Source organism: Haliotis asinina, chromosome 9, assembly GCF_037392515.1.
Source record: "Haliotis asinina isolate JCU_RB_2024 chromosome 9, JCU_Hal_asi_v2, whole genome shotgun sequence".
NCBI classification, from domain to species: Eukaryota; Metazoa; Mollusca; class Gastropoda; order Lepetellida; family Haliotidae; genus Haliotis; species Haliotis asinina.
In genome coordinates this window covers 41832259-41850264 of record NC_090288.1, presented here as the reverse complement: position 1 = coordinate 41850264, position 18006 = coordinate 41832259, and the positions used below count along the sequence as shown (strand labels likewise).

At 41.4% G+C, this 18006-nt stretch overlaps 1 protein-coding gene across 1 annotated transcript in view; it reads left to right on the top strand.

The window, feature by feature from the left end:
* The window catches only part of LOC137296777 (uncharacterized), a 132311-nt gene that overhangs the window by 106046 nt on the left and 8259 nt on the right, over positions 1 to 18006 (top strand). Inside the window, exon 3 of the mRNA XM_067828630.1 lies at positions 428 to 576. Within this exon, the coding sequence (XP_067684731.1) occupies positions 428 to 576 (149 nt within the window). The remainder of the gene's footprint in view (positions 1 to 427; positions 577 to 18006) is intronic.

Genomic DNA, 18006 nt, shown 5'->3' with positions numbered 1-18006 from the left:
AACATTCTTCGTATTCTTTATCATTGTTTCTCCAGGAATCGATTTTGAATTGACAGTTAAGTATTTTTCCAAAATATTGACTCGATTCGAAGGGCGATCCGTGCTTTACGAATTAATGATCGAGAGATCGATTTCCTTGTAAAAGGATGTGTTACAAACATGTAAGGGCGGTGGGACAGTCTAATGGTTAAAGCGTTCGCTTGTCACGCCGAAGACCCGAGTTCGATTTCCCCCATGTGACAGGTACAAATGTGAAGACCATTTCTGGTGATGCTCGCCATGATATTGCAGGAATATGGCTAAAGGCGGGTAAAACCATACTCACTCACCTCAAAAATCTGCCCTAATGTGTGCCCTTATCTAAATTGATTGGTGTTTTAACTGAGTGTATGTCCTGTTGTTCATTGTACGTCATTGCCTGTTTCAGCTCCTTCGTGCAAGCTATGCATTGCCTGGAAGGCCTGAAGAGCAGGTGCCCTGCAGATAAACACAAGCTGATCGACCAGACCAAGCAGAACTTGAAAGGGGCAGAACAAGGCTTACGGGACCTTTGCTCAGATGATAATATATATGAAAGTAAGTGAAACTTTTGATATTAGCGTCACAACACATTGGCATATGTCATCGTAACCTAGTTGCACAAGTCGATGCTCGTGGTGTTCATAACCAGATTTTCTAGTCCAAACTCGATCATTTAAAACAACCCAACCAACCAACAACAACACACTAAACGGGGTGCCGCCCCTCAAAGCGTTCTTAACGTTACGAACTGTCGTAACTCATACGTTTACGAATGTCGAAGTGCTACGAACGTTTTGTTGACCGGGGCCTAGATTTTCGAAGCTTCCTTAGCGCGAAGATAGTCGTAAGAGCCATTCATTAACATTAACTTACGACTGTCTTAGCGCAAAGAGCGCTTCGAAAATCTAGGCCCTTGGTGCCGCAGTACAAAGCGATCTTAACGTGGCCGTAACTGCCATGCCTTAACATAGACTTAAGGTAGTCATAGGGCTTAGGTTGTTCAGCACAATGACACCCTGGGTTCAGAACCTTTGGTTTCATAGAATCGCACGTCCAAGACTTGAACCATTTAATAATTTAACGCTAGACAATCGCAAATGTGTTGTTCATATGCCTCCCCTGCGTTCTCCGGGACTTCCGTTGAAACTTTACACAGTACAACTCTGTTAATCCAGATTAAGGGATTATGAAAAAGACCCCTATTTGATTCCGTATTTGTTGAATGAATGGCGGCCATGCAATCCAGTGATTGATATTGTGAACATCCAGTGACGCAGTCGGGGGTAGGATGGATAAGTGAGTTTGGTTTGTACGCCGCTTCAAGCAATATTCCAGCAATATCACCTCGGGGGACACCAGAAATGGGCGGAACACATTGTACCCATGTTGGGAATCGAACCCGGGTCCTCGCCGTGACGAGCAAACGCTTTTACCACTAGGCTGCGCCACTCAGTAAACCAAATCACTAAGCCTGACCACCAAATCCACTTTGTTGCGCCTCACGGCTAACATTAATTCCCGGGGACCAAATATTATTCTGTTCCGGAATCCCCACGTGATGTATGAGTTTCATTCCTACATCAGGGTCTGCTGGTGGGTTCGAATCACAAACTGTCTTTGGTCTATCCTTTACAGTAGCCCGTTGAGTTTGATGGTATTCAAACTCATTTCAAACCAAGATCCTCACTTAGGCAACGAGTTCGATTCACCACATGGGTACAATGTGTGGAGCCCATTTATGGTGTCCCCCGTCGTGATAATGCTGCAATATTGCTAACAATGGCATAAAACTAAACTCACTCACTTAGGCAACGTACATGAATCGCGTGTATTAGTCATGGTCACATAAAGGAACTCCCATCACAACCAACACAGAAACATCAAAAGATTCCAGTCCGCATTAACTGAATCATGAAAATCGTCCCCGACACTTACTTTTGAACAACACAACGGGACATTGGTATTTTTCTGTCAACAAGGAACACAGACCACTTGGTAATGATAAGGCGTTTCAGACCATTCCACAATTTACGTTGGTTTCTTACGTAATATTGTGTTGTTTAGGAACAGCTCCGCACTGACAACGCTTCAGCTCTTCTACTTCGCCAATTTACAGAGAACTCTCATAAACAGAGTTCAATTACCGCAAATAATGGTTAGGAACATGTACACGAGTTTGGTCGTTTGATGTCTTGTACATTTTAGCAGGTTCCTATTCCTAACATTTGCCAATTGAGCTTCACTATTAGGGAGTGCACCGCCCGAATGCAGATCAAACGGGGAGATGCTTTTACGACCCTTCAATGCTCCTGATGGATCCATCAATCCACTAGTATCTGTGACCAGCATCTACTCAATAAAATACCGTAGTTACCCTGTGCTTCACTGCTTTACGCTTGGAATCAATAGCTGGGGGTTTCATCAAACACCAAGGCGGTGGACGAACTTGTGTCTTCACTTGGACCATTGTATTTGTTGATGATAGACTGGGTTATTGTGTTTGTCTGTACCTACTGTTGGAATATATACTGTCACGGTGGTAGCAGGTCGAGTAATGGTGTTAAAGTGAGTTTAGCTTTATCTTGATTGCAGGTATGTCCAGTTACGGCTGTGGATATTACCAAATTGACATTGTAAGGGTGTCATGAACGGGATTGTAAGCATGTCTGTACTGATATGGTAAGGATGCAATTAGCGGGATTGTAATGGTGTCAGCAATGGGATTGTAAGGATGTCCGTATGCTGAGATTGTAACGAAGTCAGCAATGGGATTGTAAGTATGACAACCACGGGATTGTAAGGAATTCAGCAATGGAACGAGAGAATGTGAGGATGTCAGCCTTTGGATTAAAGTATGACACGCCAGAGTATTGCCGTGAGGCGTTAGGAAACAAAAACCGACATTTCTGCAAGTTTTTAGGGTCGTGTGTGCAACCGAAAGAGAAGGATGTGTCTTGTACACTTACACCTGATGTCTTTTCTGATCTTCAGAGATCCAGGCATATAGCTCCCACAAGGATTTTCTTTTAAAGACATTTGAATCAATTTCGACAGAAAACGGAGACTTGTTAATCTCTGGTCTTTTATGTGTGATATCCACCTATCATAAAAATATATATTTAAACTGAATGGACAGAAAATACCAGAAGACGTAAAGTTTCGCGAGAGCGAAATCGACATTGCTTGAAGCGCTCGTATATTTTCTAGGTAGTGTCCAATGTAGGACAGAAATAATTAGATCATGCCAGCTGACCAGGCCTATGGTCAGTCCTCGTTTTCATAAAGGTGAATTAAGTCGTCAGAAGTCTAATATTATCATTATGAAGTATCATATGAACTGCAAACAATGTAAGATACAAAGTAGCGAAATAGCGTTAGTCCCAGAGACAGTGGCATGCCAATGCGAAAATATTTCTCCCACGGGACAAGAGAATATTCCAAGGGGAGATAAATGCATACTAGTTTGGGTAGACAGGTGCTCAGTCAAATGCCCCCACGGGTCCGCATTCATTCCTCCATCAAATATTCACAAAGACCGAAAACTGCGTATAAATGAATATTTCCCCGCAGCTTAGACTGAATTTGGCCGATAACTTGACAGCTGATTTAAGATTGATTCAAATACGGCTGTGTTTAGATGCCAATCCCGACCTACTATTGATCCGAACAAGTACGAATTGTCTCAAGTCTGTTATCATATAAAACAAGTGGTTATTCACCGGTGCTAAACATGCAATTTGGCATTTTTTTCTATCGCAAACGACACAGTAAAATATCTCAGATTTGACAGACGTGACGGCAAAGAGACATGGAGTTCCATGAATTATCCCCTAGGGATTTCCAATGAGTAAAATTAAAGATATGTTGCTATCTCACTGATGGCATGTTTTGGGTGATTTGGCTGTTCTATAAATATTAAGCTTGGATATTTTTTGGAAGGGTTATGGTTCAGGGTTAAGGTTTTCATATCTAGCGTTTTGTTCATGAACTTGGTAACCTTCTGCTGAGTCACTAAAACTCCTAGTTAGCATGCATGCCTTTGTGATATAAAATTGATGTGAATGATATTTCATGCTTGTTCTTCCGTTGTGAAGGATGGTTGAAATGAAACGTCGCTATATTATTGAGTTATTTCTGCCGGAAAACAATTAATGCACGCATTGATGAATCGCAATCCCGTTGATACAAATTCTCAGTTACGTAATTTCGTCTCCCCGTTTAAATAAGGCCATTTTTTCTTGGATAAACAGATACATGTAGTCCTGTTCTATGAGTGAGTGAGAATTGTTTTGCACTGCCTTCTTTGATAAAACTGCTGTAGTAATAGAGCAATATCAACTCCAGAAGCCCAATTATCTGTTGGGTGTGGGTGTAAATGCCATAGCCGTGACCCTGTATCACAGAATATATAAATTCAACAGTATTTCTTTGTATTCCCAACATACTTATTACATTTGATATTTGGTACCATGATTGTATTAATGCTTCCTTCATATAACCTGAGATGTAGCCTTGACGTTGACTGGTAACGTTCAAAAGGTTTTGCAGGATTGTAAAAGATTTGAAGGAGATTTGGATAAATCCATGTCGCTATTTTAAGTCATCTTTAGAAAATAGTGTAACTTGTAAAACTATTTAGATAAAGAATTCATAATTTAGATATTTGTCAGAGGTTATTTGAATGCTGTCATTTCCCAAAGAGTTTGAGATTCAGTAGCGTCTTTTGGGCGTAGCAAAAATCTAGCATTAACATCGGTCCTAACATCTGTTTGCATTGATTGCGTTCACTGATCTAACACCATCAACACGAGACACACTTTATAATTGATTATCTGGTAATGAGGTATTTTGAATGTTGTTTATTTTTTTCTCGCAATAATACCGCCTAGGCTCGAGACGTCGTAGACCCGAGTTTGATTCCCCCCTGGGTACAATGTGTGAAGCCCATTTCTGGTGTTCCCTGCATGCTGTTGCTGAATATTTTCAAATGAGGCGTAAAACCATAATCACTCTCTCACTCACCCCACCACTCATTTACTCACCCACTCACACAAGCATTCATTCACTCACTCACCCAAAAACTCATTTACTCACCCACTCACCCAACCACTCATTCACTCACTCATTCACCCAGCCACTCATTTACTCACCCACTCGCCCAACCACTCATTCACTCACTCACCCCACCACTCATTTACTCACCCAACCACACATTCTTTCACCCATTCACCCAACCATTCATTCACTCACGCACTCACCCAACCAACCTCCCGAAGTCACTCACCCACTCACCCAACCACTCAGTTACTCACCGAACCACTCACTCACTCACTCACCCAACCACTCATTTACTCACCCAACCACACATTCTTTCACCCATTCACCCAACCATTCATTCACTCACGCACTCACCCAACCAAAATCCCGAAGTCACTCACGCATTCACCCAACCAACCTCCCGAAGTCACTCACTCACTCAGTCATGTCAGGTTCATGTCAGCCATCCGCTCACCACCTTTACCCCTTGGTATTACATGCGAGACATGGGCGATGTAGCTGCAGTCCTTACACAGTCCTTTCATTGATAACAAAAGTCTATAGCCAGTCTGGGAAGTCTCTGCCATTTACATAACCTGCATCCAGAGAAACTGAAAGAAAAACATATTTTGTTGAGATAATGCCGAACATTGTCGTGTCAGAGTGCATGCGTGCATGTGTTTCAGTTGACCTGCTCGCTGTTGAAGTAGCGCCTAATGGCGGGTCTTATCACCCTCTCCTTTGAGATCCCACTTCTTTGTGAAACACCTGCGATAAGCAGTTGCAGTGTTTGAATAGCTGACAAAAAGTAATACTGTATAGAATGTACTTCGCTAGGTGGGCAGATGTTTGGCAAGGACACGTGACTCATAACATGATATGGGAGATAGCAAATAGTGATGTAAGTTGGTGGTCGGTGGCAGGGCGGTTGTTTATGTGGGCTGCTGTTAATCATGAAAGCATGCGCGTTTTTAGTATCACGAATGTCGCTATTCCTTCACATTTCTAAACGCATTGATTTGACTGAATGTTTGTTGATATAATCTGGACACATATATGTTGCTTGCGTGTGCTTAATATAAAACGTGAGCCATCTTACGTAAATGCTTTTTGAAAGTTCGGAATATCCAGTCTCTCATTTGGTTACATAATGAGTCTCGTGTAACTTTGCCAAAATGAGAGTTCGCTTAACGTAATTTGCTCCCTTTGGGCGCCATGTCACGACATGTATTTGTGAATTCATTGTCATTATTTAGAAACGAATTAAATTCAAGAAACATTCGAATGGACCTTCTCAGAGTAAAGTATGTAGTCTATGGTCACTCTAACGCTTAGTTTCTGAAATGATAACGTTTCAAGACTGATCATCAAAATTGTTTAACCGTAGTTCAAAGAATATTATTTATGAGAAAACAAGTCATTTCAATTCCTGTAAATATCCTACGTGCCATAAAAGTGTACACTTCCAGACTTGCTTGGGTTATTTGGAATTCTTTGCTTGTGTTATTTAGAATTCTTTGCTTGAATCATTTGGGATTATTTGGTCTGAAGTATGTTTTGTTTTGTATGTAACCACCAGTGACTACGTAACGTCTACGTGGCCACATCGACATCTCTGCCAAGGAACTGAACATACCTTTTAAGTCCAAGAACTAAATATCAGATTACAAATCACTAGGAATGTTGTTACGTGCCTTAAGATATAACGCTCGAATATCGATATTCCATTAAGGGTATACTGTACAGCAACAAGAGCTAGGCATCACCACTGGTTACAGGATATCAGAACGTCTTCTACCACGGCAGTCACCCGATTACCAACCGCTTCCAACCTAACTCACAAACGTGGTGTAATAGGGCTTCAGGAAGCTGCTACAATGAAATTGTGGTAGTTGCAGCGGAATAGCCAGTTTATTATAGCTGATCCTGTTTTATGTCATAAAACTCCATTAGCCGGAGCTCCGACGGGAGGCAAGATACGTTGTCATCGATACGGTAAAAGCCAAATCCGATAAAATCATACGGCTTAACGAAAGGTAGATGGACACGAGAGAAAGCCAGTGACGTAAAGTCCCTTTCTTTCCTGGCCGCAGGGTGTCAGGTGAGAACGACCGGGCCGTTTAAAGGATTGAAATTCGGTTCATTTTTCTCATAATATTCTTTAATTCGAGTTGTGAGGTCTGGCCGTATGTCGACCTCTGGCGGTGAGATTATATCGGTAGGGCAATTATTGTTTCGGATCTGATAACAGAAAATCCTCGGGGCATTCTGGCTGTAGGAGTATGATGGATAGATGCTGTCTCCCGGTGAGTAACGAGAGAAGTAACTACTTGATGACAAAAGGTTTTACTCTGATGAATAACGATATCTTGATATACAGCTTATATGCTCTTGTTCAATATTCCTCTGTGTGTGTCATGGCTGATGGTCGTGATTGCGTCCGAAGATTGTTCTTTAGCCCCGTGCTGTTCTCGTAAACCTTGGTATAATGGATTAACCTAGTGGTTACACCGTTCATCCGTCATGCCCAAGTATCGGGTTCGATTTCAAAACGGGTACAGTGCATTTGGACACTGTGTGTGTGTCCCCAGTCATATTATTGACGAACTATTAGATGAAGCGGAGGAAAACCAGATTCTCCTTTCCTTGGCACACATGTCAAGCATGTTCTCTAGACGTGCCCTTTGGGGGTGACACCCAGATGTGAATTTTATTTTTTACGGTTTCCATGGAAACATAACTTACGCTGTGGCTTTGAGGATGTCATCTTGTTCGGAGCAGATCTCCCAAACTTTAGCTTGATCAAACTTGGTGTTCGCCATGTTCCCCATTATCTTTAGATGTGCCTTTTGCCGGCTACACCAGTGTGTGAATTTTGTGTAGTTTGGTTTGGATTTCTGAATACAATATTTATTTGCGTTTTCATGGCAGCAGGTTCTACCCCAACTGAATGTGGTGGTAGTGACCATTTTGGTGTGGGCTTCGTTTCCGGAGCAGAACTCAAAAACCGTTCAATATGTTTCTGCAAAACTTGGTAGATATATCCATCAGAACCTTAAGTGGTGCCTTTTGCTATTTACAGGTTTTTGCGATTTAATATTTTCTCGATTTCCATGAAAACGTTTCGGACATAGTCTCAAAAGTGAGAGGTGTGTTTCGTTCCCGGAGCAGAACTCAAAAACCGTTCAATATGTTTCTTCAAAACTTGGTAGATATTTGAGGCAGACCACAAAGTGGTGCCTTTTGCTATTTGCAATCATTATGTTTTGGCATTTTGATTTTTCATGGTTTCCATGGAAACAATTCTGTCTTATAATGGAGGGATAGGGTTCATTTCCGGAGAAAACCATTTGATATCTTTCAACAGATCTTGGCAGGAAGATGAGACAGATCTTAAAGTGGTTTCTTTTGCTGTTTACAGATATGTGGTATTTATGTTTGTCATGACTTCCATGAAAACGATTCAAACTTAAACTAAGAAAACATCAAGCAACGGTCAGATGATATAGATTTGTCCTTTCCAAAAAATGTGGGGGCCGGGGGATATGTTGTTGTTGGTAGTTTCTTTTTTGCATGTTTGTTTTTTGTTTTTGTTTGTTGTTTTTTGTAATGACACAGTAGCAAAGGGACAGCTCACTTTTTTCATGACGCGTTTTGTTAGTCTTGACGGATGGGCATCGTTCTTTTCTACATATGTTTCTTTTATTCTGCTTCATCTTTCATTACGTGAATCATCAACAATAAATGGTATTTGTTGAACAGATTTTTTTCTTCATCACTATAATATTGACATTCAAGCCATGTAGTGAGTATTCTTCCTCTGTGTAGTGTTTTTGGGTTGCCTATACACCCGAAACAGGTGATGGGATAGTCAAGTACAGTAAACTACAGGACCACTGAGATTAGCTCGTGATAACCGTCGTTTGGTACACGCTTACGATTGCTCGTTGCAATCGTAGTTAACTTGAAACAGCATTCTGTACAACCATGACCAACTACTCTCCTAAAGTGAGTGTGACCTTTGTTCTGGAACCTCAGCAATAAACCATCTATACGGCGGGTGGTATATAAACAAGTCCGGACCAGGCAAACCATTTTCTGAAAGCACGAATACCTACGACGCCAACGATCATGGTGACACCGAATTACCATGTCATACGCTGGGTTCGAATCCCGGTCTATTAGATGTTTGGTTTTTCTACTGATACTGGGAGTTTCCAAATCCCAAAACCACATTCCAGGTCCAGTGTTTCCAACAGGGCATTAGAGGTGAGGTGGTAACGATTTTAACTTAAATTCAGTTCGCTGTCAGGTGTTCAAGTGTGTTCAAATCCATATAAATGTTAATGGTTACGAGTTGAGTGATAACGCGGACGCATATAAAGGTATTAAGCCTCAGTAATGACCCACACCGTTCGCTTCAATGATAGTTTTATGTCCACACCTATCGAGGGATGACAAGCAAATGGGAGAAAACAAGACGGAAGTCTCCTTTTGATGTTTAATGTAACCAATAACATGCCGTAACTGTCGTTAAAGATTATGGCAGTAATTGTTATAGACAAAAGTTAATCCGATAAACTGCACATCAACAACACTAACTGCAGATGAAAAGCTGATATGCGCATGCGTCCTTTCAAATGAATCCGCAGAACACTTTAATTCACGAGGACAACTGTCAGAGTTTCAAGGTCACCATGACCTTCCGGGTCATATCACAGCGCCCCCTGTTAACCGTGTTTTTTCCCCCTTAAAACCGATCAAATCGAGTAGCAGCGTTTGGAAACGATCGTAAAACAAATGATACACTACAATACGGTCGCAGTTTAAGTTTGGAAATGACCCTTTGGCTCTGAGCTTTGTTCAAGTATATTCAAAACTACAAGCCTTTTTCGAAGTGAGGTCGTCACAGTAAGGATACCAACTGGTTCCGTTCTTTCGAGACGCTAGGAGGCATACTACTTCAAAGAAAGTAGAGGAGGACGTACAGGAATGTCCATGGTATACCAGGGCGGGTATGCCTGTTTTTTTTCGGGAGTCAATTTGTTGATAATTTCTGCTCTTTTAGAACAAGGGAGTTGCGTCCATTCGGAGAAATTCAGGCCGAGACTGTACTTCCGGTGTATCGCGGTACGGGCAATGTACGTTTATATCAAAGGATTGCGGGCGTTGTTTGGTATCACCCAGCCTCCTGTAAAGGTCGTGTGTTGCCACGTGTTGAGATTATGTGTAATGCCTTGTATCAAACTTGTGTTACACCGGAGCGGTCTTGCTCAAGGTGGTCACGATTTGCCGTCTCGTTAATGTCTTTGAAGGAGGTAAATCGTTTTGTAGATCGTTTGATCCATTTGGTATTGGACTTGTATTTTTATTTGCTTTAGAGCCATTTGATCGCCCTTGAAGAATTTATCAGCCATAAATTTCTCGTTTTCCTCAAATTTGTGGAAATGAGTTGTTTGACTTTAATTTATTTAAATTTTACATTTTTATAGAGTTAGCAGCGGCCGGATAATCCGATGCTTAATGTGTTTGGTCGTCACGCCGAAGGCTTGAATCGATTTCCAACCTCAGTATAATATGTGAAGCTTATTTGTGCCCTTCTTCCACCAGCCTTCACCCCACCCGCTACGAAACACTGCCAAACAGCCCGAAAACATACTCTCTCTCACTCACTCACTCACTCACTGACGGCTAGAGTCCGTGGTTCATCCAGTACACCAATGCATGTGGCCTCTAGCATCTGTAATTTGTAGATGACTTAATGATCTTCCTTAACATGATTACATTAGATTACACCATTACCAAATCATTTATCTCTGTTGCCGTTTGAACTACATCCAGAATTACTAATTGAAGTGACTTTTTAATAATCATAAATATTGCAATAAACAACATCAGGCTAAATTACTCCTCTAAAAAATCATTCAAGTTACTGTGGTTTTTATGGGACTAAATATTGGAAATCGCAGCAGTCTAACTGGCGTCTTTAATTAGCCCACATCGTGCCTAATAGCTCTAGGCTATACTAAAACGTTTATAATTCATATTCCATTCTGTTGATGATAAATCTCCCAAGGGCTGAAACCAGACGTCCATGGGCAGGTGCTTGTGACACTGACAGCCTTTTTAAGGGAGTGTTTATGAGGGGAATGTCTCGTTATAACGAAGACAATCTAAATATGCGCACACCTTTCAAGGGAGTTTTTATAAGGGATTGTAACAAGGAACACAGAATGCATTTGACTTATTGCAATCATGGCGGTATTAGATTTGTTCGATAAAAATTGCCGCCGACTCTTTAGAATTTCGAGTTTAGCGGATTGTGGTGGGTATAATGCAACATCGGATTTATAGCATTTTTCACGGACTCATCCCTGAGTGCCATATTAGCAATGAAATCAGATCACCTGTAATAATTAAACTGACGATTTATGGTTTTCACTTCGTGTTGGGTCAGTCAGGTTGAATTTCTATCCATGCCATATTATAAATCTGGGAACATATTTTGGTTTCACACACTTTTTTTCCTGGTTAGAACCAAACCCAGGTCATCGTCGCGTCATGTGAACACTTTAACGAGCTGTTTCTATACACGTTAAGCCATGTACTGGGTTCGTAAAGACTGAGTTGTCGAGGTTTGAACATAGAAACTATGTACTTGGCTATACGATGTCACAGGCGGAGCGTGCAAGTAATAAGGAGTCCTAGCCAGGTTGATTGGAAGTCTTATTGCAAGTCTCTTTGCTTGAGTGATTTAGTGGGTGACTACAGCTTCACATCGCTTTTAGCAATATTACAGCAATATCAAGACAGAGAACATGAGAAATGGGCTCCACACAACGTACCCATATGGGTACGAGCTAACGCTTTAACCACAATGAAAACCCCTTCCCATCTCCTTGGTGGAATCTAATCATGTGCAATTAAACGGTGAATGACTCAGCACCTAGATTTTCTAAGCTCTCTTGGCGCTATGATTGTCATAAGTGCCATACATTAACATTAACTTACGACTATCTAATAGAGCTTCGAAAATCTAGGCCCTGCTCACGACGCCAACACGAACTTCTATGCGCAGATTGGAGCTATTGACATAACTACAACGTCTCTGCCTCAACCGGAAGTATCGGGACGCCATCGGGACCACGCCCTTTTAAAAAATATACGGAAACTGCTCTGCCCAATTATTCACCATCATTCTTTTAACTGTCGGGTATTTACTTTAACCATACAGCCAAATACATATAGACTGCAGTATAGCGTGTAAATAGAACATTGGCCTAAGAAAGATATATTCTGGTTCTTTACTACGGAGACAAGTGTATGCCCGGCAGAATACGTTGAATACGTAGAATTGTTGTCCAGAGTAATTGTTGTGTGATCAAAGATCGGACTTTAATGGTGACCTTGTTTCTGGATTAGACTAATCGTGTTGGTTGCCCTCTGTCTTAATTCTCCTTTAATTATATTATAGCTGCCCCAATTATTCGTTATGTGTGTCTATTCTGACTGGTTTAAGATCTGAAGGCCAGTGAGCCTTTAGCAAATGTGACCTTTGCGTTATGGTACCATTATAGTAAGAAACCATCGGAGTCTGTACTGCCAGACTGAATAGTTACTGAAAGGGGCCGTGTAACTAGGGGCATGGTTTTATAGTTGTGAAAGGTTCGTCTTAAAGTTGACTTGACGTTTTGTACAGGAGCCATACGCTCAGCCAGAGAGCAGAACTTGACACGGGTTATATAATGAGATTTTAAGGTTAAGTCGATCGTTATTCCAATAATTATAGATACATGAGACCTATGATGGCCGTAGCCCCCACGTAGACGGTAGTTCTAACATCACCTCCATCTTCAGAAGAGGCATTACTTCCTGTATAGAAGTCGACCTCAGTCGCCTCACTGCGCTCATATTATGCCCGGCAACATAAAGTTATTCACCCGCTATATTCAAGCCCAGGTCTGGCATTCTGATGTTCAATTATTACTCCCTTCACAGTCCATACCTTTTGGCAAGTTTTCATTATATTAGTATTCACGGTTTGACGATAAACCGAAATTATTTTGAAATAATTTTTCCTTCTAGTGATTGGCTGTCTTTTCACTGTCCATTTTCGGCATTTTTGTGAAGTTTAACTACATTTTCGGCGACGTCGTCTGAAAGGCAAAACCGCTGCTCTTCAATAATTAAAGTCATTTTGCGAGCTGATAAAATCATGTAGTTGTATTTTAAGTGGCAACTCGTGTTTTTCAGAAGCAATGTTACGCTGCGCGGAAGTACAATTACCCTAACGACTGTTTAGGATCGTCAGACGCAATGCCGTCTGAAGCGAAATTTGCCGCAATTTTCCTTTCAACATCGCCAGCAATATTAGCACTCATGAGAACTGGCCGTGTTCCTACCATAAAGTTTGACATCAGTAAAGGATCCAATGAGAAACAAATCATAACTGCTTCGTATTACGTTTGATAGTTCTATGCGCAGATTGAATATATCATTTCGTGGGTGCTCTCTCAAATGACTTCACTTCAGAAAAGCTTTCAGCTATATAAAGATAGTTCACCTAATGTCCGTGGTGACTTATGTACGAACGGTATGTAAGAGGTCGACCGGAATGTACTTTATATGTCTAGCCAGTTTGTTACTTGTGGATGGTGTGGTAACAGTCTAATATCTCAATCGGGTGGTGATTTGTTAAACACCATCTGCAGTGGATCTTAAGCTTGTATGGAAAAGTCGTTATGCCTACTCACATTTCTATAAGTGATATACGTACAATGGGGCGCTAGTCTATAGATATGTTGATCCCCAGCTAGTCCTACTAATGGCAAAAGAAGTGGACAGCAGCAGTAAACGAAGTGATAATGCCAATATCGTAGAAATGTCCGGCCAAGCCGAACTAAAGAACTTCTGTATATATGGAACCCACACGAGTAGAGATCACGTAATAATGACGAACCACTTTCAGTCGGAATCGATGGAAAGTTGACCACTGTGGCAAAGTTCATGGTTATTCACCACGAAATATATTACTGTTATAAGGTCAGTCACTGCACATGGTTCCATGGAATTGTGTAAGAACACTTCTGAGGACAGTAATTAAACAGACGAATGAGTGGGGTGTATCTCCAGTTGTAATATGTCAGTTATCATGTCGAGAACACCGCCTCAAGGTCACCGCGTGATATATCCACCCTGATCTGGGACTACACACAGTGGTCTCAGTACAGATCAGAGTCAAGGTCGCCGTAACTGTAAAGCACGTTTGCATCAATTTATTTTCTGTGGCATGTTAGAGAGATAAGGACTTTCCTTAAGTGTTACAAAAATGACACCATATATGGAAAACAGGGTATTTAATACTTCCTCCGTCCCACCCAGCACATCCTGACAAAGCTGTAAAGGGTCAAGGTCATTGTTAAGGTCATTGACAGCGTTGTAGTATCATATTACGTATATTTATAGATCTATGGATAGTTGTCATATGAATAGGATAGGTCTTAACATTATTTTATTGTTATTGACATATCATTATTGTCTATGCTTACATACACTTTTCAGTCCTGTTTATACACCATACACCACTATCGAAAACATATTATATCGTAAGACAATACCTCATGCTTACTGTGAGACGTGTGTAGATCCGTGTTGGGATTGATCTTCAGCAACCCATGCTTGTCGTTAAAACGACTAACGGGATCGGGTGGTCAGGTTCAAACGGATCATCATAACCCAACCGTACAGCTGGAATTATGCTGAGTGCGGCGTAAAACTTAGCTCACTCACTCATGCTTACTGTGCCCAAAGTTATGGCTGCCAAGTCAGCAACAGTTGTATTTCCAACATAGCCGATAGCACAAGCAATGTTTTGATTCCCCTATGTGAACTACCACCGTTTCGGGCGTTACGTCCAAATCCTGAAGAACTGCTGCCGTGCCAAGAGACGTCATAGCTCTCGTCTACATCGTCGCCATGGAGAAACGTTGTTTGCCTTGTCCAAACAAAACCATGATTACTGTTTTCATGACAGTATCGATAACGGTATGTTAGTTGGCCATTAAACACCAGGGGATTCCCTAAAATAAGTTATTCCCGTCAACGTTGGCTATTCTTATAGTCATGATCGCTTGACTTGAAGCCGTTTATTTCCGTGGCCAATAAAAATCAATAGTCGTTCTATTTTGACAGGAAGTCAGAATTGCGCGTTGATGACGAGCGCATCAATTTTCCACCGTCCTTGTAATTTAACGCAGGACTCGGGTTTTTACAATCACGTGAATGAATGTTATATTTTAGTATTAATCACCTCATAAAAGGAAGAGAAGTCGATGGGGGAAATAAACTTATATAGCTGTATAAGTCAAGTGTATGATTTGGTTTGAATCGGAATGAAGTCGAATAATGGCCTCAGTCATCGGTGATGTTGTGTTTCTATTGTTAAGTAGCAGTATATTGACCAGGAAGTGACATGCTCTGATCGTTGAAGCATAAGTGGAAATGTGAAGTCATTAGTAAGAATAACGTTCACACCGTGGAGACCCGATATAGTAGCGATATGGTGAACAGGGTTGCACGACTAGTTCAAAACTTTGCAGCGCGGCGGGTAGACTGATGGTTAAAGCGTTCGCCGAAGAACCAGGTTCGATCCTCAGCGGGGATACAAGTGGAATATTACGGCGTAAAAGCATAATCACTCACAGTTACACTGATGTAGTGACGTGCACGTGACTCTAAATAGACCATTGTATTTGGTTTGGTGCTACACGGTATGGGAATCAAACACGGACCTTACATAGCCTGACGTGCAGACGCTTTGTCCTCTACACCACGAGGTGGTTATATCCGGGTATAATGAGTCTGGATTAATGTTCCATTGTCTTTTGGAACCCACATTTGTGTGATGAGTGGATTAACGGGATCGAGTTAATTTTTATGCATGTCACCGTACCGCCATGGACCGATGCTCATGATCTCAACCACTATATATACAGACCCCTGTTATATAGCTGAAACAAACCGAACATTACGCACTATTGCGTGAATGATCGCTTGATTGTGTTGATCAAGACTCAACATCTTACAAACGTGGCCTAATGCGGTATACGCCGTTACACAACATTCATTCCTGCAAACCATCCATACAAAAATTACCAATAAAATGGATTCGATCGAGCGTTTTACACTTTGATTGAAGTTACTGGTTATTCGTCTTTGCCAAACCCACAACAGCTGTTCCTAAACCCAAGGCTATAACAAACCACATGCCTCTTGATTAACATGTGCAAGAAAGGATATTCACGTTTTGACTGAAGTTCCACTTGCAGATATTAGGCATTAACTATTTTCTTTCTTAAACTGTGCAAAGACTCGCGATGGAATATATACAAGCATTGTGGCACGTTTCCGCCTACGGAGACTGAGCTTGTTCGTTGCAGAGAGAGCATGTGTAATTATATCACACAGGTCTCGTCTCTTCTTGCGTGCATCTATTTTCTTGCAATGCAACAACAGCTCCTTAACAGTGCCATTACACGGTACGGTATGCCTGTAGCGCACATTGTTACCAGTCAGCTGGCCTGCCAACCCGTCAATTATTAACACCAAGACTTAATGATGTTCTGGATCTACCTAGCATCCAGGTTATTGTTTGCTTGCATGTTCTGATGTTGGTTTTTTTGTTGTTTTTTTATCAAATTTACCTCAATGCCGTTGTGCTGCAGACAGAACACACCAGCCATGTTTCCCGAATTGTCGACTTAAGCCGCGAGTTACATTTGTTTTTGCATTTTGCATTGAACGTATTTTCTACCTGAAAGAAAGGCTGTTCACGCCCACTCCGTAACTTCACAATGCCAAAAACAATCAACAGCTTCCCGATCATCTTGCAAGAGGTCTTTTGCAGACAGGGAGTGAAGCCCTGATCACACACAGCCGACTCTGAACAGACTTATCGCGTTCAACATGATGTCACGTTAAGACAAGATAGGGCGCAGTATGCAGGTTGTTTACTTTGTTGTTTTAAGCCACACACAGGAATATTCCAGCTGTATGGTGGCAGTCTGTTTATAATCAAGTCTTGACCAGACGATTTAGTGATTCGCAACATAAACATCGATCTACGCAGCTGATATGCCAGTTTGTCAACTAAGTCTGCGAACCTGACCATCAGATGCCGTTAGGTGCCTCTAGGGTAAAGTCTAACCCGTGTCTTCTTTGGTCACCACGTAAATTAAATTTTATATGAGAAATAAGTTGAAACTTTATGAAACTCAAATGTATCTGTGTTTGGAAAGTAACCCATAAGACAAACAATGCAATACACCCGTCTTTATTCAAAATTATCCTGACGGCAAATACCACTTGCTACTTGTTAAACCGGAACCTTATCCCTTGAGTGTATATAAGTAGATATTAGTTGTGAAAGGGGTGAAGGAACTGCGCTCATGTCGGTTTCGACTTCCTATATATTTATGGAATTACTTGGGTCCAAACTGACATACTGAAGATGAAAGTCTTAAAAGTAGCATACTTTGAAATCGCCAACCTGACATTCTGAAGATAAACGTCTTGAAAATAGCATAATTTTGAAATCGTGTCGCACAACTGTCGCATTCGACAATCTGTTGATTGCTTCCCGGGCTCCCCAATCTTGTTTCTTCATCGATGCCTTGCAACAAGTAATATCGAGTTTTCAAGTCAGCATATTCTGTCTAGCATTGCGTTGACCTCCAGTGTTGGCCATTCATTACACACAGCTCTCAACATCATCATCAACGCTAACGGATGAGGATAGGGTGGGGCGGTCACGTGACCCTATAATGTTTGGTTGACAGGCTTGCAATCTTGTAGCGACACTGGAAGATCGCTTGCACAAATTGTTGAGGTAATTTCTATTGATCTTCCCAGTTTCAGACGCATCGAAACAATCTTGGGAACTCTTCAGAC